Below are 26,237 nucleotides of genomic sequence, written 5' to 3' on the forward strand. Positions count from 1 at the left end.
CACTGCCCCTGTAGAGTCTCTAAATCGAAGACTTCGCGTACATGTAGCCGAAATAAGAGTAGCAACGGCTCTGTGCTGCCTTGATACATGTAAAACTACAGAATCACCAGTACCGGTAAGTTTGAAAACCGCCCAAAACACCTGTGACACAGCATGAAAATACAAACATCAGTCTAAAACCTGTTTGATCGGGATCCAAGTAACACTAACAGTGTTCCAACCCTAACTAGTAACCGCCAAGGAGGGCTGGGAAGTCAGCATCAGGACAGTAGGCAAGGTAACGATTTCCGTCGCCGTGCCAACTAATTACTTACTTTTCCCTCCACAGCACTTGCACTTGCAGTTGCAGCTGTGTGAGGGCTTGCCTCGACTTGAGTTCGCTTGGTTGACGCGTCACTTGACTCACAGTGCAACTAGTGTGATACACACGAACGGGGAAAAACAACTCAGGGCGACGAGTCGAGTTACACTACAGAGACCCACCGTGTGATTTTCAAAGAAAGAGTCCGCCGCCCCAATTCCCTAATCGAAGCTACAGCGTGTAGATCTACATGGTGTATGTTTTGCTAGTTACTGGAGAAGTGAGCAGATCAGACACTGGTTTGGATGTAATTTGGGCGAGCAGCACGCCTCTACCCGATACGCTCTTGCGCGGACGCTGGTGAAGTCGATTGGTCAGCACGTCCTTTGACGGTCGGTGGGTGAGTTACACAATATGAATATTCCCCATTCTCCACAACCATGCTATCGTCTACAAATTAAAATGATTTTGTCTAGGTAAAGGCTACTGGTGCATAATTGGCAACGCGAATGGCTGATGAATAGTCGGCGTGTGATCACTAGTACGGTAGTACCTGAGACTGCGATCATGAGAAGGGACAACCAGTTAGTAACGTCGACCTCGATGTCTGCATACACGATACAGGGAGTTAGCCCAAGTCACATGCAGTGCTCATGTTATTCCCATGATGTAGTCAGGTACAGTCAGTGGTTGACTAAGCCTAGGGATATTTTTCTCATACAACTGCTGTAGCGCTGTGCACTCCTGTAGAGCTGTGCACCGTTGTAGAGCGTGCTGGTCAGTGATATTTGCTGCCATGACGTGCGATACAAAATCCCTAGCAACACCAACACCGTTCTGTTAAACAGGCCGAACTTACAATTGTAACTGGCCACCGCCTAACAAGTTACAGCAAGTCGCCTGAGATGCAGAGACAATCATAGATTCCGCTTTGGAAATGTGGCAAGAATAGGCAAAACCGAATGCCAGTCACGAACACGACTTACTACAGGCTCGGCTGAACCAGTCCGGTTGTTCAGGTAAACACCAGACCAATGTTTTGGCCACTAACACATGTTTCCTGCTGAGGACGTCATGTGTAGCCGTGGTTGGCTAAAAAAACCGTGCAATCGCCATGCATGGTGGTCATTGGCTACTCCAGCCATGTATTGTTTGGAATAAAATAAATATATATCTGGCAAGGTACGTTCGGACCTGATTGGAAATTTTTATTTCCATTGCTATCAGGTTCGGCCTCATTTCCTCTGTGCTGCGCTGACGAGTCCACAAAGGACGAAACAGTTCTGTCCGCAGATTGAGTATATAATATATATATATATATATGCGTTATGCAGAGCTCACTGACTTGTCAGTTTGAGCACTCTGGCAAGGTACGTTCGGGCCTGATTGGAAATTTTTATTTCCATTGCTATCAGGTTCGGCCTCATTTCCTCTGTGCTGCGCTGATGAGTTCAAAAAGAACGAAACAGCATGCTGTCCGCAGATTGAGTATTTCGCTCCTGCTCTTGTAGCAGTTGAGCACTCTTGCGTGGGGTAGTGCCTTTGCTGTTTGCGTTATGCAGAGCTCACTGACTTGTCAGTTTGAGCACTCTGGCAAGGTACGTTCGGGCCTGATTGGAAATTTTTATTTCCATTGCTATCAGGTTCGGCCTCATTTCCTCTGTGCTGCGCTGATGAGTTCAAAAAGAACGAAACAGCATGCTGTCCGCAGATTGAGTATATATATATATCAAACACAATGAGTGAAAGGCTATGGTATGGCCGGACAAATGGAAACGGCTCAATTCGCCGGTCCTGCAAAACATGGTCTTGGCTTTACCATTGAGACAACCGTTCCTGTACGAGCCTTTTCATAGAGTGTTCCTCCCTCCCTTGTTCCATTTCTGTTGACGTAAATCACAGGTTGTCCGGCGTCCACAGCAGCAATCAGCCCTAACTGATAGAGTGCCATAACTTCAGCTACTGTCACTGCTGCCAAGCATCATGATTCCACCAGTTACATCACTGGTCAAGTATGACAATCCGAAAATCAAGTCCACACACGACGTAAGAACTGTGAGGATAGCATAGCCAATGGATCCCCGGGACATGTGAAAAGAGTTATGCATACTGTACTAAGAGGTATTTGATCTTCTGTAGATTGCATCCATTGGCGTGTAAGCGTGGCTGGGTATGCTTTGGGGATGGAAGTGCTACTAGCCGGGCCATGCATGAGTCAATGACGCACGTTCATCTCCGGCCAGGTCCACTTTATATGCACATGTAGGTGTATGGCCAAGACCTATTTTCTGTCTCTCTGCCAGTCTTCCTGTCTCTGTCTCACCACCTTACTCTCCAAAGGATTATCCTTGTGTATACACATAATTATAGCTTTTACCACAGTCATATGGCTTTCGAAATTGCAACTGTTCGTCCTTCTGCTTCTGTAGTGTTCAAGTCAAGGGTATACTTTTCATGTTTTTTATCCAGCCACCAGCCCAACAGCAGCAGCAAGGGGTCATATCGCCCACAAAGACAAAGGCTTCAGCAACAGAAACTCAGAAGCTGAAGGAAACTGACGAAATCCTTTCCGCCATTCTTCCTCCAAGGTAAGCAGATAAGAAGTTAGGTCTATGGTACATATTGGTACTGACTTTCCGAACATGAGTTCTGGTCAGAGTGCATGCGTGCTGAAGTGCACGTGTGGGCAGTCGAGTTCATTGTGCTCTGTAGCGGAAGATCAGATTGATGCTATTCTCCATGTTTGAGCAAATGGGACAAGAGTACAAGAACAACAACAGCACAGGACTTTGGCCCGAGGGAAAGTCCCTGTATCCGGGGAGCAACAATTCATGTTTTTCTTGCCTAGATCAATTCATGACTACATTGTACAGTGCTGGCAACTGAAATCCGACCCCCTTGCGGGCGCGGCGCGCCGGCAAGGGTGTCGGATTTCAGTTGCCAGCACTGTACTTGTTGATGCAGTCCATAACCGAACTATAATTTCAGAGCATATAAAATACTATAATTTTAGTTCAAGCATACAGGTACCTATTGGGGCTTGATAGTGAATGGCGTTAGTGGTACGGTTTGCAATGGTCATTGACCTGTGTACAGGGAATGGCAGGAGAGTGGACAGCTGTGGGTCCAGCCAGTCTCCAGCACGCCTGCTACCAGAATGGAAGTGCTGGGATTGAAGGTGAGTGGACTGTTGTCTGCAGTGCGACACATGCAAAAACTTGGGCCTCGTGCGTATACAATTATTTATAAACATACGTATACTGGTGAACACATGTAGCCACATACACGCATACGCACATACACGCATACGCACATACACGCATACGCACATACATTACACTCAATTGTACATATTCACTACCAGATAGTGGTCACATGGGTCTTTCCGGAGGAGTGGAGAGAGATTCAAAGAAGTCTTGAAGGATGACTCTTGAACTACACTACGAGTGATACCCCCCCCCCACCCCGTCCTTCAGCCCAGACTCTGCATGGATCTGGAACTGATCCCGTTCAATGGACTCACCAAAACCGCTGACCTGCAGATGTGCCGAGGAGGCTCGGTTCCTCTAGTAACCTTGCTGATATAGGTGCGTGGTGAGAAGCACTTTGAACCAAACCAATTTTCGAATCTATTTGACAAATTGACCATATTGGAAATAACGAGATTTCACCATTCGGGCCAAGGTGGTGAGGCGGTGTTGTCACATCTGGTCCGAAATGCAGGGTGTGTAAAGGGTATTGCGCTGTCTAAATGCAGGGTGACACAAAATGTGATGTATTGTGTTGATTAGATCCATACCTGGTCTTCTACTGCAAGCGGAGTATATTAACACTAGTCTTCCCATCACTGATGTGTTTTTGTACCTATAGGAGTTACTAGACACGAGGATTCAGCAGCGACAGGCCAGGGAGACTGGCATATGCCCCGTGCGACGCGAGCTCTATAGCCAATGTTTTGGTACGTTGTGTGCAAGTGCGCTCACCCTTTTTCTATTATAGGATGGCACAATTGAAGATAAGTGTCAATAGGTCGGTTATTCTGACCTGGCATACTGTTTGAAAACGACTGTCCAGAAGGGATTCTCCCTTGAGGTATTGATAGCAGTTTTTCAGGCGGTTGTAATTCTATCATATTTCAAAGTAAAACCTATGTGTTGCTGTGATTTTGCTGGATTTGTGACTCTGGGACAGCATGGTAGTCGAGAGAAACAGTGCTATAATGCTTTGTTGTGTATGTTCCGAACAATTCCTCTCAGTTAACTATCACATAGGAGAAGGTGTGAATGTGTAAATCGTCCCCGTCAGGGTTTCTTGCCACCTGCTCTGCCATGTACTGTAAAACATGTAATTTTAGGTGTGCATTAAAATTTCGGAGCCAGGGACCTGCCAGGTTTCAGGTGGAATGTAGAATTAGATGACCAGCGTTCCCTTCGCATACAAGTGCATGCTCTAGTGCAGTATGTGTGGTATTCAGCGAGGAGGGCTTGCAGATGCTAAATAATGACCACAATAGCAGCATGGGATGTTTGTGATGTGATGACGGCTGTGTCCTTCTAGACGAGATTATCCGCCAAGTCACCATTGAATGTTCTGAGCGTGGACTTCTTTTGCTTCGGTAAGGCTGATTTGTACAGATTTTCAATTCATAATCCGTACGTGTAAATGTGCCGGTGTGCCACTCGCTGAAATGAACCCTAACCTTCATACTGCACACACTGCATGGCAGAACATCAGTGTCCAGATACCAATTGAGTGTACCTTAGATTATCGCCAGCATGCATAGTGTGGAGTTATATTGCATGTACAATGCAGCAGCATGCCGGCCATCGTTTTCTGCTGTGTAGTATGTTGACTCGAGAGCTGTAATAATACGACTCCCTGATGCTGACCTGCACTGGTATCGCCAAACAGTCTAAGTGTTATCTATGCATGGTCCAACCTTCATTGGTTTAAGGTCTTCGCATACTTCTGTGAGTATAACAAAGGCACGTGGCTGTTACAAACGAGCAATCGTGAGGTGTCTTGTTGGTTCATTGCAGGGTTCGTGATGAGATCAAGATGACACTGCAGGCCTATCAGACTCTCTATGAAAGCAGGTACGGTACCGTACAGTTACTGGTCGTTTGCACGCATTGCTACTGGCTCACACGGTACATGTACGTAATCATGTACTCGAACACTCTTATTGCATTTGTGATGGTTGCACCACCACTAGTTGCAGGGGCGTACGAAGGTATTATAGTGTGGTAAGGTCAGCCATCTGAAGTACAATTTACTCGTGGGGGAGTGGTGGCTGAGCCGAAAATTTTGGAAATTTAGATCCCAGATCAGTGTATTTATTGATTCACGGGGTACCAGGGGCAAAAAGTGATACGGTCAACACCGCAGTGACCGCACAGCGTCCGACGGCCCCGAGTTGCCAGCTAGTGTGGCACAACATCCAAGAGAGAAGGCAAAGCAACACAACTGGTTCCTACTTTGCTCAGTACACGACTCAACGTAATCTCAAGCTAGGTTGATGGTGATACAGCGTAGGATGAATACGTTAGAATCCCTAAGGCGAAGTAATCATATGTTGGAGAAGCGATCACACACGTGGCAAGAGGCCTGTGGGCGAGAGTAAGCGTCATCACCTAGAACTGTACACACGATTCATGATCTGCATATTGTCTGTGATAGCAGTACATAGCGGTACATCACAGCATTGTTTGCACGTGCGCGCGTGCATGTGTGCATGTGTATGTGTATTTGTGTAGTCCCTGCGAACATACACTTCACGTACAAGCTGTTCACTGTGTGCCTGGAGTGTTCGAGTAGGTCAGAGCTATATGATCAAGCCTAGTGTTTCTCCCCACATCATGAGCGTTTTACCTTGTTGTCTTGTTGGTTTTAGTGTGGCGTTTGGCATGAGAAAGGCACTGCAGTCTGAGCAAGGCAAGTCAGACATGAAAGAGCGGGTAAGTGATTAGAACACACACGCACACACACACACACACACACACACACACACACACACGCACGCACGCACGCACACACACACACACACACACACACACACACACACACACACGCACGCATACACACACACACACACACACACATGCACACACTAGATTGGTTCTATTCCAAACCGTGCATTCTTTTCAAGTTGAAACCACATACTTCGTGGATAGACTACTATTTCTCTTGAATTACAATTTCTACAATTTCTGGTGCTTTGCTTTAGATTGTCGAACTCGAGGAAGAAGTCAAGCAACAGGAGAAAATGGTAGCAGATTGGAAGAACAAGTACGAGGCGCTGGAGAAGCGTGAGGCAGAAAGAAGAGTTGCTGACCAGACCAAGCATCAGGAGGAGATGCAGTTTGCTAAAAGAACCAACCAGCAACTCAAGGTAAGAAATTATTGGACAAAAGGACCTACTCAATCTTCGGACAGAACTGTTTCGTCCTTTGGGACTCATCAGCACATCACAGAGAAAATGAGGCCAAACCTGATAGCAATGAAAAATAAATTTTCCAAAGCCAGATTTAAACCAGGCCCAAACGTACCTTGCCAGAGTGCTCAAACTGGCAAGTCAATGAGCTCTGCGTAACGCAAACAGCAAAGGCACTACTCCACGCGAGAGTGCTCAACTGATACAAGAGCAGGAGCGAAATGCTCGCGGACAAGGACTTACAAATAAATCAACTGCAATACTAGAAAATCCAATAGATCCTAGTAAAACCCTGGAAAATATCTTTCCACCACAGCCAGTGATTGACGACGAAGCAGTATATATTATGCAGTCTTGGTTTGCTGGAATTAGAGCCTGCCAAACTCTACTGCCCAGTGTCGTGGCAGTGCCTTTTTATGCCGGTTACAGTAAAACCTGTTACTAATGACCACCCCTTGGGGCTAGAGAAAGCGGTCTTTAGTGGCAGGTGGTCCTTAGCTAGAGGTTTGCACTGCACAACCATCGGAATGTGAGACCGTCCGTGCCTGGCGAAGTGGTCTGTAGTACCAGGCTGGCCACTAGTCACGGTGGTCTGTAGTACCAGGCTGGCCACTAGTCTGTAGTACCAGGCTGGTCACTAGTCTGTAGTACCAGGCTGGTCACTAGTCTGTAGTACCAGGCTGGCCACTAGTCACCATGATCTCTAGTTACAGGTTTTACTGTATATGTCAAACCCCATACTTGGGGCCTCAGTTTTCCAGTTCAGGGGAAACCCCGGTTGTAAGTCGACTTCCTGTCGTTTCGTCCAGTTCTTAGGTCATAATATGTCGACCTATAACCGGTACGATACTTATGGTAACTTTAGCAATGGATGCCATCGAGTGAGTGTATATTGTGTCATTGTTGTATGCTGCAGACCCAGCTAGAGGGAATCATTGCACCGAACAAGAAATAATCTGAGTCGACACGACAACAATTTGACCAGACATTGTTGACCCGCCATGGATGTGAGCGTATTTTCACATGGTCTACATACGTGTGCATGGCCTTGCAGCATCCAGCTCACCGAGTCGACTTGCTGTATTGTACATAGCTCAGCTGATTCATAATGATACAGCTCACAGTATTGTCCATTGGTCTGCTGTGTGGGGTGAGAAGTGAGACGCACTTTCAATGTTCGATTGGCACTGAAGTGTGATGATAACTCTCCATACATTCGGGATGGCTTGCTAGTAGCCGAGACGTCACTTTTCCGTTCTCAACTGTCTTGATTTTTTTGTCATTTGCTTTACACTAATTTGTTTAACTTTTATCTCAAGGTACAAACACACTCATTTCTATCTGTAAGTGTAAGTATCTTGTTTAATAGGAAAATTAATAATGTTCAACTCAAGGTGAAAAAATGATAGGTACTCAACATCAATTTCTCGTTGGTGCTGGTGCTTTGAATATAGGGCATTTCCAGGGGGGAATTAGGGCTAGGGTGGGAGTTGTTTGTGTAAATAACTTAGAGAAATGCTGGAGGCTTAGCAACATAGCTAAATAATTGACAGTCCAGGTGATACGCATTCTGCACATCATAGAACTCTTTAACTGTTAACTCTGAATTCAAGTGGTTCACAACTGAGGTGTTCGCAAGCGTTGTCATCTCACTACGCACGGGAGAAGTCACTTCATCCGCTATGCCAATTGCTTGCAGAGCATGCACAGCACTCTGCGGAAGCTCCTCCACCTTGGCAATGAAATGATATTGAACTACGCAGGGCTGACACAAGTCGGTGACGGGCATCCAGTCATCTCCCGTCAACACTGGACCGCGCTTGGCGAGGAACTGCATCACACTCCGATAGGTCACGTTCCCTGAAGCATTGCCGGCCTCAGTTAGAATCCGCTCCGGACTCATTCCTTGCCATGATGGATCCTGCTCCTGTGTGGTATTGTCGCCTGTCGCAGGAACTGAACTGTTCAGTTTGTTCAATGTGTGATTGTCCGTGAGGTGTGATGATAATTCTCCATACAGTGATACAAGGCGGTGGACGGGATGCTGCACAATGGCTAACCTGTAGCAGAGAGGGAGAGACCCATGCATAACAGTTACCACACAGACCAATAGACAGCCGTCCCCGGGTATACTGAGCCCCATACATACCACACACGCACAGAGACCAACAGACAGCCGTCCCCAGATATACTGAGACACATACATACCACACACGCACAGGGACCAATAGACAGCCGTCCCCGGGTATACTGAGCCCCATACATACCACACGCGCACAGAGACCAACAGACAGCCGTCCCCAGATATACTGAGACACATACATACCACACACGCACAGGGACCAATAGACAGCCGTCCCCGGGTATACTGAGCCCCATACATACCACACACGCACAGAGACCAACAGACAGCCGTCCCCAGATATACTGAGACACATACATACCACACACGCACAGAGACCTACAGACAGCCGTCCCCAGATATACTGAGACCCATACATACCACACACGCACAGGGGCCAATACTGATACCCGTCCCCGGATATACTGGCATTCACACAATACAATGGAATACATAGCGCGGGAACCTGAAAATGAATTGTATTGATTTATTTGAATTCGGCATCTCAACAGTACAATGTACAACTAGGGAAGATCCGAATGACAATAATATACATAAACATAAATGAGGGATATGAATGTACTGATATACTTATAGGTGCTACAGCCAATCATTTTATCTAAACAAATTCTTAAATTCTAGAAGGATGCAGGGACAGACGGTGGGAAACAGTGTTGAGATCTTATTGTGCTTTCTTAAAGGCACGACTTCACCACTGGTAGGTATTTGCAATATTTACAGTCATCGTATATCCGCTAATAAAGTATCGACAAGTTCCTTCTAGATATTCTGGCAGCATTGTTACGGCTAGTCCTGCTGGCTGTGACATTGTAGGAGTTGCATTATAAGTATATTTTTCACAGTAAAAAAGTATTTATTTGTAGAGCTTGTGTGGACACAGATTCCTAGGTTCGAACCCTGGGTTAGATGTAACCGCAAGGCAACCAGCCAATGCTGTACATGCAGAAGAGATGGGATACTGCTTGTCAGCCAAACATGCTACCACTGATCTCGTCTGTCTGTGTCTGTCTATAGGTGCTCCAGTGTGTAACTGAAAGTATGTATGTACTTCAAGTACATACATGGATATGCAACCTGGTGCAGTGAGCCCTTTACTAGGCTTTAGCCAAGCTGCCTCAGCTATCCCTGATTGTGAAGTCAATTTTGAAATGGTCAATGCCTTACTTGTAGTAGGCTCTCAGTCGATCCCTGATTTCCGGCATGGCCAAGTGGCCAAGTGGCTTCAGTGAGTAGCTTGAGTTGTGAAATTGGAACTTGTCAGCAACCTCCTGGAGGATGTAATCCCATACATGTGATGTTGCAGAGTGCAAAGAATTTCCTGGAGTGGAAGATGACAACGATAGGAAGATGAAAATAAGGATGAGATTGACGACGGCAGCAGCAACGGCAGTTACGACCAACACAAGGACACAGGACTTTTGAGGATGAGCCACACTGTGATGCCCGAAAAGGGAGTTCACCGTGATTCTAAATATTGGAATGTAACTGACATCGAACATTGCTCTTCGCCACACCTCAACTATTACTTGCATAGCTATTCACTTAAAATTATTTCAATTAAAAAATTGGTCTGTGACCATCATCGGGAACTGATAAGATCATGGGACCGGAACTCGCTCAGTCTCCCACGCGCTGCCTCCACCCTATTCACTAGATCCCCGATCTTTGCTGGCTATGTGTTTTGGGCAACATTACCAACGCAGGCCAAGACCAGCACGTCGATGGATAATTTTGTTGCTAAAATCTCTGCTCAATTATAGGTTTCATGTACATGTATATCCTGCTGGTTTGTCTCCTCCTTTGCCTTCTTTGCCTCTTATTTGTATTCTTTTATCTGTTTTACTGCTGTGGTTGGCTTTCACCCTTGTCTCAGTTTTATTGGCCGTCATCATGATGTGCCATGAGATAATGATATAAATACAAATACAAATAATACTACTTCTGAAGTATAATAATACTACTTCTGAAGTATAATTATACTGATAATTATACTACTTCTGAAGTATAATTATACTACTTCTGAAGTATAATAATACTACTTCTGAAGTATAATACTACTACTTCTGAAGTATAATACTACTACTTCTGAAGTATAATTATACCACTTTAGAAGTACTTCTGAAGTATAATAATACTACTTCTGAAGTACATGTATAATGATTATACTTCGAAGTAGTATAAATAAATAATAATAATAATTCCCTCAAACCAGTTAATAATAATTATTATTATTACTTCAGAAGTACTTCAAGTATTATTATTATTATTATTATTTATTTATACTACTTCAAAGTATAATCATTATACATGTACTTCAGAAGTAGTATTATTATACTTCAGAAGTAGTATAATAGTGCTGCAGTTAATTCCACAACCCAGCTACCCGACACTCACCAAGTCGAGGGACAACACAAAAGACGGCCTCCATGTCGTCGTCGTAGAACAAGTGCCGCAGGAGTCTCTCCTCCATTGCTTTGGTCAAGGCGTTCTCGAAGTTGCCCGGCTCACCTATTTTTCCAGTTGTAGCCTTGCATACACGCTCCACTGGTGATGCATGATTGTATTTGGAAGGTGGCTGCATACGTAACAGAACATAACAGTTTTCATCAACAAGCTCAATAGAAGTGGGCAGCTGTGGACTAATATTCATCAGTTTGAGGGCATGAAGGGGCTAGGGGACAATGGATGGATATAGTCTATTAATATAATAAATATATTATGATAGATGGCACAGCTGTTCATTGAAATCCAGTCCGGCAAGGGGGGGGGGTACTTCCTAGGCATCTCCTCACTTGCCTGTGCTGATCTGACCCAAAAAGGATCACACATCTATGGGGCAGGAGTGCACACAAACGTTCACACACTTGCAGACACATACAAACGCATACACAGCCACCCCCCCCCCACACACACACACACGCCACACACACACACACACACACACACACACACACACACACACACACACACGCCACACACACACACACACGCCACACACACACACACACACACACACGCCACACACACACACACACACACACACACACACACACACACACGCCACACACACACACACGCCACACACACACACACACACACACACATACACACACACACACACACACACACACACACACACACACACACTGCTCTAAAACTATTTAGACTGGAGAAGGAACTAGTGCATTCTAGACACAGGTAACATGTAACAAAAGATCTGAGAGAAGATCTGTTTACTCTGATAAACTAGGCCTACAGTCAACTTGGCTAATAATGACTGCGGATATAACGACAATTCGCGAATAACGACAGAATTTCCATGCCCAGAGCAAAGTCCCATCTAACTGTATACATTTAACTTCGGATACAACGACTATCTGAATAACGACAATTCGCGAATAACGACAAGCCTTTTAGTGCCCCGAGGTCATATTCACTGCTTGAATAACGACTTTCTGGGCTTTTGACAGCTATTTGAAGTACCTGTCATGCAGAATTACCAGAACTCATGCCAGGCATGGCGGTGGATAAAGGCACACCTGCAGCCAAGGGGGGGGGGGGGCTTTTTATTTTTTTGCTTCTAAATACATGTTGGAGTGATCAGCACAACTACAATGTCCTGTAGTTGTCTACTACCGTACTGGCAATATATATGGTCGCAGTGAGGCCATGAAGCGTTACATTGGCACATGTTTACCGCACGCAGGGCGTTACATGCAAAGTCGCACAGGAGGCGTTACACAGGTTTCTATATTGCCGCATTGTCACCAGGAAACTGGTAAACACATCGCTCTTCTTCGCAAAACGACCTCGGGAAAGAAGAAACCTTTGAGATCGCCAACCACTGAATGATGCGCCTTCGAGTGTCAGGACTTCCTGCTGCGTCCAGTTTTGAACTTTTCACCACGCGGTACACGTGCTTTCACAGTTTTTAGCCTTTTTTTTGTAGTGCAAACTGCAATGAAAAGATCGCCGCACCCCGCCGGACGCGCGTTACGAACGCAACGAAAATTTGTCGCACTAGCCTGGTCGCGCGTTACGCCGCACCCCCCCCCCCCCCCCCCCCCCTGCGTTACGCGTTACGCGGCAACATATATTGCCAGTACGGTACATGATTGTACAGTAATCATCATACATGTCATGTACATGTCCCTGGCTGTAGATGGCTCCAAAACTTGCAAAAGGCTAGTTTTTCATTTCCCTTCCATATCGACTTTATAGTTCCTTTCAATTGTAATATGAAAATGGGGTACACGTTGGTATAGAGCATGAAAAGAGCTTCATTTTGATATGCGGGTCATACTATACAAAAATATGGGTTCACATACATTCAAATGGGACTTCGGGTATAAGGACACTTCGCGAATAAGGACATTTTTCCGATGCCCCGCCGAATGTCATTATAAGCGAAGTTGACTGTACTCACCAAAGTCTGGTAATTGTGCCGTTGCGCAAGAACTTCATCCACCAAGGACTTTTTCTCTGTGCGGGATGGAATAGAAAATGCAAATGATTTTTAAACAGAACACACGATCAGTGGCAGCTAATGTTAATGTGGCCAGCTTCCACACCCACGGGGAAAATGCTCGTCTCTCTTTGGAGTCCACAAACGGTGCAACCCTTTCACTGATACCCAGCTAGCTGCATCATCTACAGTCAATCTCGTGGATAATGACCTAGGGTGAAACAACAACTCGCGATTAGCGACACAATCTTCAGGCCTGATGGCCAAAAAACGTGACAGATCACGAATGACGACACTTTTGCATGCACGGCCGAGGGCCGAAAGAGGGAAATGGCATTATGTGCAAATGCCGCTTTGCCTCAGGCCAATTCCAAGCTTCAGTGGATGACGATCATCACCACTTGTAGCTCTTTGAAACGGAGATAACAATAGAGAGGAACAGAGTTCTGGCTGACAGTCCACAACTGCAGTAAAACCTATAACTAAAGACCACCGTGACTAGCGACCAGCCTGGTGCTACAGACCACTTTGCCAGGCACGGGCGGTCTCACATTTGTATTATGGTTGTGCGGTGCAAACCTCGAACTAAGAGCTAAGGACCACCTACCGCTAAAGACCGCTTTCTCTGGCCCCAACGGGTGGTCGTTAGTTACAGGTTTTACTGTTATTGCATCCTCTCAGTATTGACTGTAGTACTGGCATAGTCGACATTGCATGACTGTGAGTTCAGTCTTTAGTGTCCATGCTGTAGCCGCACCATTACAAATTTCACACCGTCAAAAAATGGCCAGGTGAAACAGGAACTTGAATTCCAGTTCATACATCTCAAGAACACAGAATGAGATAGATACTCAGGGATTTCTCACCAGCATCTACATCAGGCTTGCCCTGGATAATAACTGGCAGTGGATTCGCGCTGTCGGAAGACCGGCTGAGAACATTGTTAAACTCGGGGCTACTGGAACTAGAACGAGACTCTTCTTGAGCTGAGGGATACAGCAGCAAAGGCAGTAAGAACGTGTTGCAGGTGTTATGTGGTCATCAGAGCCATAGACTGAACACTATAATTATTACTGTCCAAGAGTAAACGAGTATCGCCGAAGTCGCATCAACCTCTTCTTCACAAGCGTAAACGAGCAGTTTAAATTGTTCGCAAACATTATCAAAGCCATGCTTGAACATTACTACTTGCAATAAATCTCACTCCCAATTCGATAACATTGTGTGCCTGTATATCGTTGGGCCAAGTTCTCGTTTCCCGTGTGAATCAAAATGGACAAGAAAAAGAAAGAAAAGAGAAACAGCAAGGAGACTGGAGAGACAGAGAAAAGAAGGAAAGAATAGCACGGCATTTTGTAACGATGAAAGTGACTTGAAGTCAACATAATAATTATATTATGCATTCCGTGTGGTGCGTAACCGGGACTGTCTCTTTTTATCGACCTTCAGATTCTGGAAATTCTCATTTTGTTGCATCAGTTACAACAGCAAGTAATGCAAACATCTGCCTGTGTGACTCTGCTTTGAAAGACCTGCAGTGGCCCAGTCACCCATGATCATCATTCTGTATCCATACCAGGATTTTAGCCAGGACACAATTGTAGGCAGGCAGGGAGGGGGGGGGGGGGAGGGTAGGGGAAACAAACAGTTCTCCCTTTATTCCATGTTCCACTATTGCCTTGTCACACAAAATGCAACATATGATTGTCCGGAGCAATCGAGTTGTGGCCGCATTTTCACTGTGTGAACTGAAAAAGAACACAAAAATCGTAAAATGAGTAGGGTGTCGTTGAGCTATCAGCATTGGGAGGGCATCCGAAGAGGGGGCGCTGCGCCTCCCCCCCCCCCCTCCCCACGGCAAGAACACTGCATACACACCGTACCTTTCTTCTGCACCAGAGTGCCGCTGTTGCCGTTCATGTGAACCGAAACTTTGTTGTGGACAAAAGTGCGGTGCTTGCCAGCCCTGCGATAAAACTGTACCGAGTGCTTTTCATCTGCAAACATAGAGCGTTAAGAGTGTCAAACACAGCAAACCAAGCACACCCGTCGAGGATTTTATAAAAGCAAGAAAGAACCGCTCCCGTAAAAGACACACCTGTGGTGTATAAGGCAGCATTGTGGAGTCAGAGTTATAATATAATATGCTATTTCCGTGTGGAGAGGTGGTATTCAGCATCTTGATGTGGCAAGCTGAACAGGGGCCCTACTTCGAAGCACTTCAGTCATGTTCGGATGAATGACTTGTGCTGTTCTAGTGTCTGATTCGATGCTTGCATCTTGTGCTGTGTGGGGCCTCAGAGGTTAAACGTGCAGGCGGTTTGCGACTGATGTATTGCAAGCCTGGACTCTTGTGGCCCACCAAATTCTCAACACACCGTTTTTCTAGCCTTGCAAAACTCCATGATAAACCTAAGGTTGCGTTTGGTTGGGCAAGTTCGGAATGTAAATGACAACCAATCTGGAATGAGAATCACCTGACCAAGCCAACGAGCAAGAATGATTCCCGGTGATTCCCATTATGGACCGTGACCTACAACACACAACCTAAGAATAGGGGTGGGGATGGGGAACATTAACCTGTGACCTTACTCGTTGGCCTGCGGCGCTGATGGTACCCGAGCAGCTGGTGCTCAGAAAGCTCCCCAAACGAATCTGAAGTTATCTCAATTTCCTGCAGCTCGCGAAGTCCTGGACAGTTTACAAGTATTCACACAAACATTCGAAGATGACAAGGAAGTTCACAGTTGAATAGCGCTTACCTGAATACCGGTATTAGTTGCAAACACATCGAACTCTAAATAGACACATACACAGACATTGTATACTTTTACTGCATCAACCTGGCATCTACATCAGGACAGTGCTGGCAACTGAAATCCGACCCCTGCCTGAGCTCACATCCCAAAGACCCAACACGGGATGGTAAAACTGCAAAACAGAGACTGCTAGAATGTGAACCCACCGCTCAGGGGTCGGATTTCAGTTGCCAGCACCGTACATGACTGTTTTTTTTTGTTTTTGTTTTTTTTAGTTTTTTTTTTACGAGAAACCACGAACCTCGAGAACAGAATACTGCATGGTAGAGGTGGTTGCAGACGCAACTGTGGTGGTGAAAACTGAGCATCTCCGCCGACCTGAGGTCTCGGCTTCAGCGACACTTCAGAGCACCAAAAACTGGGGAGGAGTAGGCACAGGGGGAGGGGGGGGGGGTACATTTATATAGAGGAAGGAAAAACGGAAAGATGATACATGTGATAGAGGAAGAAAATAAAAAATAAAAAATAAATAAAATAATAAAAAATAAAAAAAATAAAAAGGGGGGAGCCAGGGTGCAAGCAGAGAGGGTGTTCAGGGAGTGTTCAGAGGGCATCTGTGGCTGAACGCCAGTCTCGGCTGCGGAGCGACTTGTAGGCGCCTTCCTTGAATGCCTGCATTCCCTTCTGCGTGGGAAGGTTGCGTAGCAGGGCAGATGGGAGACGATTCCAGTCTTGGATCGTGGCATGGGGGAATGATCGGAGAGCACTATTACGGGCTCCGGCGGGCAGTGTCGGTGCTAGTTGGTGCTGGTGCTGGTTCTTTTGCTGGTGGCGAGTGGAGCGCCGGTGCTGGTTTGCAACTGCCCTCGGTGGTGTCATGGTGGTCAGGATTGGGGGACCGTCGATCCAATGCAGCTTGTACAGGAATGTGAGTGCTGCGACTTGACGCCGAACAGTGAGGCTTGGGAGGTATGACCCTGGGCCGATGAGCTTTAGGGCTCGATGCTGTACCCGGTCCAGCTGGTTCAGGGTAGACTGGGACGCACCCAACCATGAAGCGGGCAGTACTCAAGCACTGGGCGGACGAAGCCGCGATACACTGCATACTTGGCCTTGCTGTCGAGAATGGGCAGGGCCTTCCTCATGAAGCCAAGACGTTGGTGACCACGGACTGCAACCCGTCGAATGTGGGAGCGAAAGGAGAGGCTCCGATCAAAGAGCACTCCGAGCAACTTCAGCTCCTCCACTTCCTCTATGGCCACCCCATTGAAAGTGGCTGGAGGAATCGGCTAGGGTTGACGGTGATGCGAAATTGTCAAGACTTGCGACTTTGTCGGCTCGAATGCGATCTTCCAGCTCTGGCCCCATTCAGCTAAGGCATCCACAGCAGTCTGGAGCTGCGCTAGGCCAACTGGGAGAGCGGTCAGGGATGGGATGCACTGATAAAGCGTGGTGTCATCTGCATATATGGCGAGCTGGGTTGTGGCTGGGAGGTGGTCCTCCATGTCATTGACATATAGGAGGAACAGAGTGGGGCCCAGTATGCTCCCTTGCGGCACACCTGAGCTGATTCGGAATTTAGGTGAGGTTTGTCCACTCACAACGGCCTGGATTCGTCTATCCGCCAGGTAGCTGTGGAGCCACTTGAGGAGGTTCCCGGACACTCCGTAAGCCTTTGCCTTGTGAAGGACACCTGCGTGGGAGACTTTATCGAAGGCCCCCGCAATGTCGACGGCAACAATACGTACAGCACCGCCAGCAGCTGCTATCTTGCTCCATTGGTGGTGTAGTCCTGTTAGGAGATCAGCAGGTCCTAACCCTCGACGAAAACCGAACTGGTGGTTTGAGAGTATATTATTTCGTTCGAGAAAGTTGGTGAGAGCACGGTTAACAACTGCTTCCATTGTCTTGGAGATGAGCGACAGGAGGGAAATGGGCCGATAGTTCGATGGGGCTGACTTTGACCGTTTCTTATGGACTGGGACGACACTTGCCACTTTCCAAGACTGTGGTTGTGTCCCCGACGTCATGCACTGGCGGAAGAGCAAGCATAGTGGCACTGCAAGGTGCTCAGCGTTGGCTTTGAGGACTCTGCCCGGAACTGCATCAGGGCCTGACGCTTTCGAAGGATCAAGGGCCCTCAGCAATTTACAGACCTCAGCAGGGCGGAAGCGAATACTTAGGAGACGGCTTTGGGAGCGAGGCTGGACAAAGGGGAATTCAGATTCCTCATTGAAGTCCTGTGGGCCGAGGCTGCACTTATCGGCGAAGTACTGACCAAGGCACTTGGCCTTCTCCTGACTGGTTGTGTACTCAGTTCCATCAGCAGATCGGAGTGTTGGTATATCAGCGCTGCGGCCCTTGCCACCCGCACGCTTGATAGTGGACCACCATTCCTTGTCCCGAAGGCTACCAGTGGTGAGTTTCTGCCGGAGCATGGTAATATGCCGTTCTCTGTTTCGCTGGATGGTACTGCGTGCAGAGGCTGCAGCTGTGCGGTAGTGTGCTTTCTTATCAGCACTGTCGGGATTTGAGCGCATCTGGTGCCACATCTGTCGCTTGGTGTTGACTGCAGCTGTACACTCCGGTGTCCACCAAGGTTCGTCGGAGGGGCGCGATGAGATAACTCTGTTGGGTATGAATTGTGCCATTCCTTCGAGGATCCTCTTGGTGATGTTGTCGCAGCTGAGATCCGGTTCAGGTCCGAGCATGCTCTCCCAGTCTGTTGTTCGGTAGAAGTGGGCAAGCCGCTCCCAGTCTGCGCGGTGGTATCGCCAGACTCTACGCGATGTCTTGGGCTCACGGGTGAGCTTCACAGGAAAGTCAACTTGGAGGACAGCATGATCAGAGAGTCCAATAGGCGGGTGTGCCTTAACAGTTGCTGGTGAAGGGAAATCAGACATCACCAGGTCCAGGGTGTTATCACCTCGGGTGGGTACGTCGACATGTTGACTCAGGCCATGGTAGCAGCAGATATCCTCTGCATACTCTCCAGCTCAGGTGGTCTTGTTGCTGCAGAGCCAGGCAGCGTTATGCACATTGAAGTCGCCGGTCACAATGACATTTGATCCGTAGGTACGGGATGCCTCCAGCGTGTTGTCCAAGTATTCCAATAGCTAGAGATCTGTCTCCGAACAGGACCCGGGCCGATAGGCTGCACAGATAACAACTTTCTGTCCACTCTGCGTCGTGACACTCAGCCAGATGATCTCGTGATCATGGCACTGGATGTGATCAAGATGTTCATATCCTAGGCCAGCCTTCACCCAGACTGCTACTCCACCACCGTGTGCAGAGCGATCCTTGCGGATGGGGGTGTGATAGCCAGGCATGGCTGCTTCAGAGTCGCTGCACTTCTCTGGCGTAAATTTTGTCTCTGTGACTACTGCTATATCTGGCTTCAGGGTCTGGAGGGTGTGGCGGAATTCTGCAAGCTTGGACGATAGGCCAAAGGCATTTGTCACCAAGAGTCTGAACATCGTTGGTTGGCTACTGGGCATCGTGCATGCTGGACGATCCCTTGAGGGCACCAGACAATTCATCAGTGTGCTGGAACTCACCAAGTTTGGATTGCAGTCCGAAGGCATTTGTCAGCAGGAGCGTTCGGCTTGGGGGAATCATTTGGATTGCTGCTCAGTGCGTTCCTTAAATCGCCATGGCCTCGCGTACAGGGGCCTTGGCCAGAAATTCTCAGTTGTGACCAGGGTGAGGTCCTTAGCGTCCACAGTTAGGTGGGCAGACACTCTTCCTGCCTCCGTGGTGTGGAGGCTGCAAGTGTGCACCGTTGCCGCACCCCCTGCTGCAACTGTACGCTGGCGGGTGAAGCATTTCAGTCCCTCCTCAGTACAGCTTGAGCTTAAATTGCCTACATACAAAACTGCCCTCCTGGACCTGGGAGGCTCTCCTGACACCAGTTGCCAGCTGTCGTCGTCTAAGACCTCCAGGACTGGCTTGGAGCGATGTTTAGCGCTCCTGCTGTAGGGGCCCTCAATGCCAATGTCAATGATCTCAGAATTACTGTCTTCCTCACCGGACGCCTCAGGGTCACTGCCAGTGTCACCCACGCTACGGGGCTCACCCGTACTAGCAGTGCACGCGGCAGCCTGGCCTGTGCGGGTACGGGTACGATTTCTTGACGATTTCGTAGATCTACTCTTCGTACGCTGGCTCTGCTGAGGAGCTTGAATATTTGGGAGAACACTTGCCTTGGCAATGGCGGCTTCCTTGAGGGAGACAACTTCCTGAGTCAGGCCTGACACTTGCCGCGACAGGTCATTGATTCTTTTGTTGAGGCGATCCTCGCGATCGGCCGACTCGGACGCTAAGTTCGCCAGGGTCTTGATAACCTCAATCACAGACGACTCGATACCCGGGAGGGAGCACAACAGTTTTGTCTCTACCTCTGAGAGCCCCTTGAGGGCGGCCTTTGTAGCTGGGGGCATGGCCGCCAGAGGTGGGTCAGCCCTACTACACGATACTAACTAACTAATACTGCTAGTGGTCCTCTTGGCCACGCCGACGGGCTGCCAGAGACTGAAAAACTGCGGAGCTCAAAAATTTGCTTCCACTTCAGATGGTGGCCTCTGTACAGTCAAACTAATGAATAACAACAACCTTGAGGTGTGAGAACAACTCGTGAATAAACGACACCATCTTCTGACCTACTAACCAGCATACCTGTGAAATCCGCTGACTCATGCTGTATACTTAGTGCCCATTAGAAAATCCGCTGACTCACCCCATACCAATTGAAATCATTCGCGTAACCTCTATAATGATGACAGCAGAGCGTCATACAGCGCTTGATTGGACGCTGCGGATATCTATGATAATACAGCGCCTGATTGGACGCTGTGGATATCTATGATAATGATAATCGTTGGCAGAACTGTTCGCTTAACCCCATCCGAAATGGCGAACATTATTTATTTACAATGTACAACGATGGTGTCGCATTACTCACGGTACTCTAATTGTTGACGATAGAGGAGGACATCTTGAGCAGTTTCTGTCAGCTCTTCCGAATCATCGTGGTCATGGTCATCCAGCAAAGCTTGCCCTGCGGTTGACTCGCCACCTTTCACCAGACCAACGGTAGATCTACTGTGCGAAGGCAGTGGACTTGTTGCAGCGGGTACTGGGCCAGTGCGGGCGATTGGCGGACCTACTCGCACCAGTGCAATACTGTGTACTGCCTCTGTCACGTTACGGTTTTGTTCCTGGGCCAGGGCCGCAACACTGAACAGCGATCTTTTGACAATCCTGGCGCGGCGTTCACCGTCCAGACGAAATGTGGAGAACGCCTGAAATCCAGACAGCAGGCAGAACACAACCGATAGTAGATATGTCAGCAAGAGAAGCCTGTGTTGCTTCATTCCGTCGCTGGGGGGCAACATTGTCCGCACTTCGGCAAGGAGCAGCTACACAACATGCTAGGTTCCGGGACAGTGGCATTGGGAAGTTAGTTGGGCAGGTAAGTAAAATTTAATTCTCTCTTTTCGGTCCGCAGTCGATCTACACCGCAGTGCGACACTATTGAGTACCTGTCCAAGTGAGTTGAATAACGTTCTTGCTGTATCCCAACACTTGCAATAGTGATCGCACAAGGTTAGTCGGCGTCCATGTTGCCGATAAAACCTAGGCTAAAGCCAGAGTAAAGGCGAGCGGTCCTGTACAGCCAGCCACCGAGCGGTCTCCACTACACTTCTAGACTATTTTCACAAACTGACTTTGTTTATGCGTAGAGATAGATGCGCCTGCCACTTGTCGATTCGATCTGCCGCAGAGCCACGAGGCGCTGTAATAAAGTGTTACCCGGAGGAATGGAAACGTCCGGACACATGACAGCACTGCAGAGCCAACGGGCCGAGGTGAATCGTCCCGAATCAACGGAGCATTCGTGTGCGGCGTGGATCTACGCGAGTGGCGGTGCTGAATTGGACGGACAAGAGGCTTCTGGAGTGGTGCGAACCTGGAAGCAAAGGTATTTCAAAGAGGAAACCCCTCAACGCAACTTACTTTGATCTATGTCACACCCTGGTCCAGTGCTAGCTCAGCTGTCGCACCACTGTACTACAACCATCGATGTAGACCACTGTACTACAACCATCGATGTAGACCTACCGACTATGTAGTACTACTAGTAGATCTACTTGTGCCTAAACCCTTCTCAAGTACCTGTGCCTGGGCATCTGCCTGGGTCTGCCGCAGGCCTGCTGCCAGTGCCTGGTAGGTGGTAGTGTGATACTCTCTCTGTCTTCTTAATTGTAGGTGATGTGCAGGCCACGAGCTGACATCGTGTCGCTGTTTGAGGTCAGTGGTACATGGTCTAGTGGAGAAAATTATGCTGCAAAGACTTGAAAGAGGCCAAATAGGGCACATTTACGCGACTGATACCCACCACACATCTGGAACTGTGAAACATGCCGGTATTAATGTCATGATCACCCGGTATGAGCATAATAAAATGCCGGAAGTGCACAATGTCTGTATCACTAGGCCTAGGGTAGTAACCCTGGTCCCCCAGTGCTCCTGAGCGTAACATCGCCGAGTATCTTTCCCCCTTCCTTCTGTGTGCACTTGCAGACCTGCTTGGCCAGGCAAGACCCTGCTTGCCTGTACTGTACATAATGATAATATTATGCTAAGACTAAGAGTAAAATGCAGGGAGTCGTAAAATACCATTCAATGTATTTTTTCGACTCCCTGCTGGCAATGCCCGCAATCACAGCACATTCATATGAACTGAAGTGTCTATGCATCATTCAAGTATGGTATTTCCGCCCAGGCCACAGCTGAATCGGTCTACAGATTGCACCCTACACACACACACACACACACACACACACACACACACACACACACACACACACACACACACACACACACACACACACACACACACACACACACATCACACACACTACTACTACTACTACTATGTACAGCTACCCTATCGGGCCACGCCGCTCCCAGAAGCGGGAGACAACGACAAGAAGAGAGAAGAGAAGAGAGAGAAATCGCAAAGTCAACAATATTTGGCATGGCGTTGCAAGTCCTGTGGCCTTGAGAACCGTCTTTCGCAATGCTCGCATTCATGACGGCAGTTGTTCCTGGCTGCACGTGACATCCGTTTCGCACGGTCACAGTGATGACGGCTCAAACCAGAACGAGAGCGGAAAGAGCGGCGACAAACATCACATCGCAAAGAGTCAGATTCATGGCGAATGGATACAGTGGGGACATCCGTGGACACAGGACAGCGATGCACAGCCAGTCCTCCAGCGCTCCTCAACCACCGCATGCACTTCATACATTGCCTGGCACCCTTCTGTTGTGACACAGGCAACTTCCGCTGGGCAATGCACACCTTGACCTTGACCTTGATCTTGCCCATTGCGTAAGCAATGATAGCGAATGTCGGAAAGTTCAAGTGAGAACACGAGCGCAGAACTTGGCATGTCGTTTCAGGTCTCCTGGTCGACGAAATGGGCGTCCACAGACACATAGAAGAGGATCAGGAGCGGGCCGTGGCGGTGGGGTGCTACTCGCAACTCGTCTCCAGCCGGGACGATCTTGGCAACTCTCAAGCCAGGTGGTCACGCCGAGGTCCGCCAGGTCAGTCGATACCACATCTCGCCACCTCTTCTTCGGGCCGTGACGAGGACGGGGGGCAGGCAGCTCGCCGAACAGCAATTGCTTCGGTGCGCGTGAGTCGTCCATCCTGCCGACGTGACCCAGCCAACGAAGCCGGTGGCGACGAATGATGCGGGTGATATCAGGGTCAACACCGAATGTAGCTGCTAATGTGGCCGTTGAGATCCGATCATCCCACTGTTGACGACGGCCGATACCCACAATGGACCGAACACACTGATGGTGAAACGTGTTTAGCTTCTGGAGGTGGCCTGCCTTGGTGGTCCACGTCTCCGCACCATACAAGAGGGTCGTGAGGACGACAGCCTCATAGACACGCCTCTTGCTGCGAAGCGACAGGGTCTGGTTATCAAAGACAGGAGCTTTGAGGGCTCCGAACACAGCTGAGGCTTTCGCAAGGCGAGAGCGGACATCAGCACAGGCAAGACCATCCGAGGAGAGCACACTGCCAAGGTAGATGAATTGGTCCACCACCTCAATCGTGTCTGCTCCAACAACAACGTCACGGCGATCAGCAGACTCACCCACAGCCATACCCTTGGTCTTTCTCACACTGACCGTCAGGCCCCAGCTGCTTGCGCATGTGATGAAGCTGGAAGTCATCGCTTCGAAGGCAGGCCGAGATGTTGCGTAGAGTGCAGCGTCGTCAGCAAACTGGGATTCTGTGACCGTTGATGACAGAAGCTTGCCCTTCGCCGTTCGGTCACCTACTAGCTTCCTCCCGACTTTATATCGAAAGCATATGCCAGCGTCCGGACAACTGGACCTCCAACTGGCAACGACGGCAGAGAAGTACAAATTGAAGAGCATTGGTGCGAGAGTGCAGCCCTGACGCAATCCATTCCGCACAGTTATCGGGTCAGTCAGCTTGCCATCCACCCGAACAGAAGCAGTCATGCCGTTGTGGAGTGACTGAATGATGCGGAGCATTGCCGGCGGAACACCAAGCTTTTGGAGAACCTGCCACAGCGCTGCACGCGGGATACTGTCATACGCCTTTCTCAGATCGACGAACAGGACATATGCATCTGAATCATGCTCCAACGTCTTCTCCATCAACTGCCGTGCGACGTACACCATATCGACGCAGCCACGTCCCTTTCTGAAGCCGCACTGAGAGTCTGGCAAGACATTTTCAGCGATAGCTTTGAGGCGGTCCTGCAGAATACGGGCAAGCAGCTTGCCGACAACGTCCAACAGACTGATGCCGCGCCAGTTATCACAGTGGTGTAGATCTCCCTTCTTGGGGATGGGCACAACCACTGCATCACGCCAATCATCGACTACAGTGCCTTCGAGCCAGGATTTACGCATGATGGTCAGGATGCGACTGTGTAGGTCTTTGCCACCATGTAAGACCATGTCCGGTAGAATGCCCGACTGACCGCCAGCTTTACCCGCTTTCATGGTCCGCAGTGCAGCCTCCAGCTCAGCAGCAGTGGGTGGCTGGTCCAGCTCAGGAATAACAGGGCGATCCGCCATCATCTCGACCACAGCTGCGTCAAACTCACTCTCAACGTTCAGGACACCCTGAAAGTGCTGCAGCCATCTTCCACTGACAGCCTCGGGTCCATCACTCAACGTGCCATCTTCCAAATACACAGCAGACGGCTGCATTGGACGGCGGCCTTGATGGAGCGTCTGCAACTTGCGGACTGCAGCCCAACGAACAGAACAATTGTTAGCAGCATTTTCAGCTTGGGATGCGATGTCTTCAATCCAAGTTTCCTTGGCACTCCTTACAGCCTTCTCCACCTCACGTTGTGTCTGACGAAAGTTCTTGCGTGAAGACGCGGTGTTCTTCTGCAACATGACATCTCCAGCGGAATTCTTGATATCAATCAGCGGAAGAAGCACAGTCTCACTCGCCTTAAACCAGTCGGGTTGCCTGCGTTGCCGTGGTCCCAGGACATCCTCTGCTGTACTGCACATTATATCCTTCACCGCTTGCCATTGGTCAGCTGCAGTGTCCGCATCAGCAGTATCAGGGAGCTTGTCTGAAATTTGTTCAGCAAAGCTCTTGCGAACGGCCGGGTCACCCAGCTTTCCGACAGCAACAGGTGCGGGTTTCGGCACAGGGCGAGGCCTGCGGCACAATGGACGATCAAGTAGAATCCTGCTGCGAACCATGTGGTGGTCTGTCCAACAGTTGGCACCTCGCATTACGCTGACATCAAGACAAAAGCGACGGTGTGGCTGCCTCATGATGATAAAATCTATGAGATGGGTTTGCTTCGTAGCTGGGTGCATCCAGGTCCCACGCCTCGACGCAGGTTTCTGGAAATGGGTGTTCATTACAGACAGCCCGTTGGTAGCACACCACATCAGAAGCCGCTCACCAGCATCATTCCGCGCACCGTGACCGTATCTCCCCAACACAGCCCTCCATTCGTCTCCTGCGTCATTGCTGCTGCCAACTCTAGCATTGAAGTCACCAAGCAGCAACAGAACATCACTGGCTGGCACACCATCGACCACCC

General features: G+C 48.7%; 3 protein-coding genes across 3 annotated transcripts; 1 reads left to right on the forward strand and 2 right to left on the reverse strand.

The window, feature by feature from the left end:
* The first annotated feature begins 417 nt into the window (after window positions 1-417).
* LOC135810060 (33 kDa inner dynein arm light chain, axonemal-like) lies at window positions 418-8,157 on the forward strand. The gene is made up of 10 exons (XM_065323528.1): window positions 418-701; window positions 2,204-2,347; window positions 2,771-2,889; window positions 3,398-3,479; window positions 4,172-4,259; window positions 4,859-4,916; window positions 5,341-5,397; window positions 6,195-6,258; window positions 6,528-6,692; window positions 7,651-8,157. Exons 2-10 carry the CDS (start codon window positions 2,285-2,287, stop codon window positions 7,687-7,689), a joined length of 735 nt encoding a protein of 244 aa, XP_065179600.1. The 5' UTR covers window positions 418-701; window positions 2,204-2,284; the 3' UTR covers window positions 7,690-8,157.
* LOC135810059 (uncharacterized) lies at window positions 8,077-22,258 on the reverse strand. The gene is made up of 8 exons (XM_065323527.1): window positions 21,065-22,258; window positions 15,935-16,033; window positions 15,226-15,339; window positions 14,209-14,328; window positions 13,304-13,359; window positions 11,272-11,452; window positions 10,042-10,195; window positions 8,077-8,794 (listed from the first exon to the last, which is right to left on the reverse strand). The coding sequence occupies exons 1-8, from the start codon at window positions 21,495-21,497 to the stop codon at window positions 8,242-8,244; spliced, it is 1,710 nt and encodes a 569-aa protein (XP_065179599.1). The 5' UTR covers window positions 21,498-22,258; the 3' UTR covers window positions 8,077-8,241.
* On the reverse strand, window positions 22,016-25,962 carry LOC135810581 (uncharacterized). The gene is made up of 2 exons (XM_065324074.1): window positions 23,833-25,962; window positions 22,016-22,072 (listed from the first exon to the last, which is right to left on the reverse strand). The coding sequence occupies exons 1-2, from the start codon at window positions 25,960-25,962 to the stop codon at window positions 22,016-22,018; spliced, it is 2,187 nt and encodes a 728-aa protein (XP_065180146.1).
* Window positions 25,963-26,237: the final 275 nt, after the last annotated feature.

Source organism: Sycon ciliatum, chromosome 2 (genome assembly GCF_964019385.1).
Source record: "Sycon ciliatum chromosome 2, ocSycCili1.1, whole genome shotgun sequence".
In the NCBI taxonomy this organism is placed as follows: domain Eukaryota; kingdom Metazoa; phylum Porifera; class Calcarea; order Leucosolenida; family Sycettidae; genus Sycon; species Sycon ciliatum.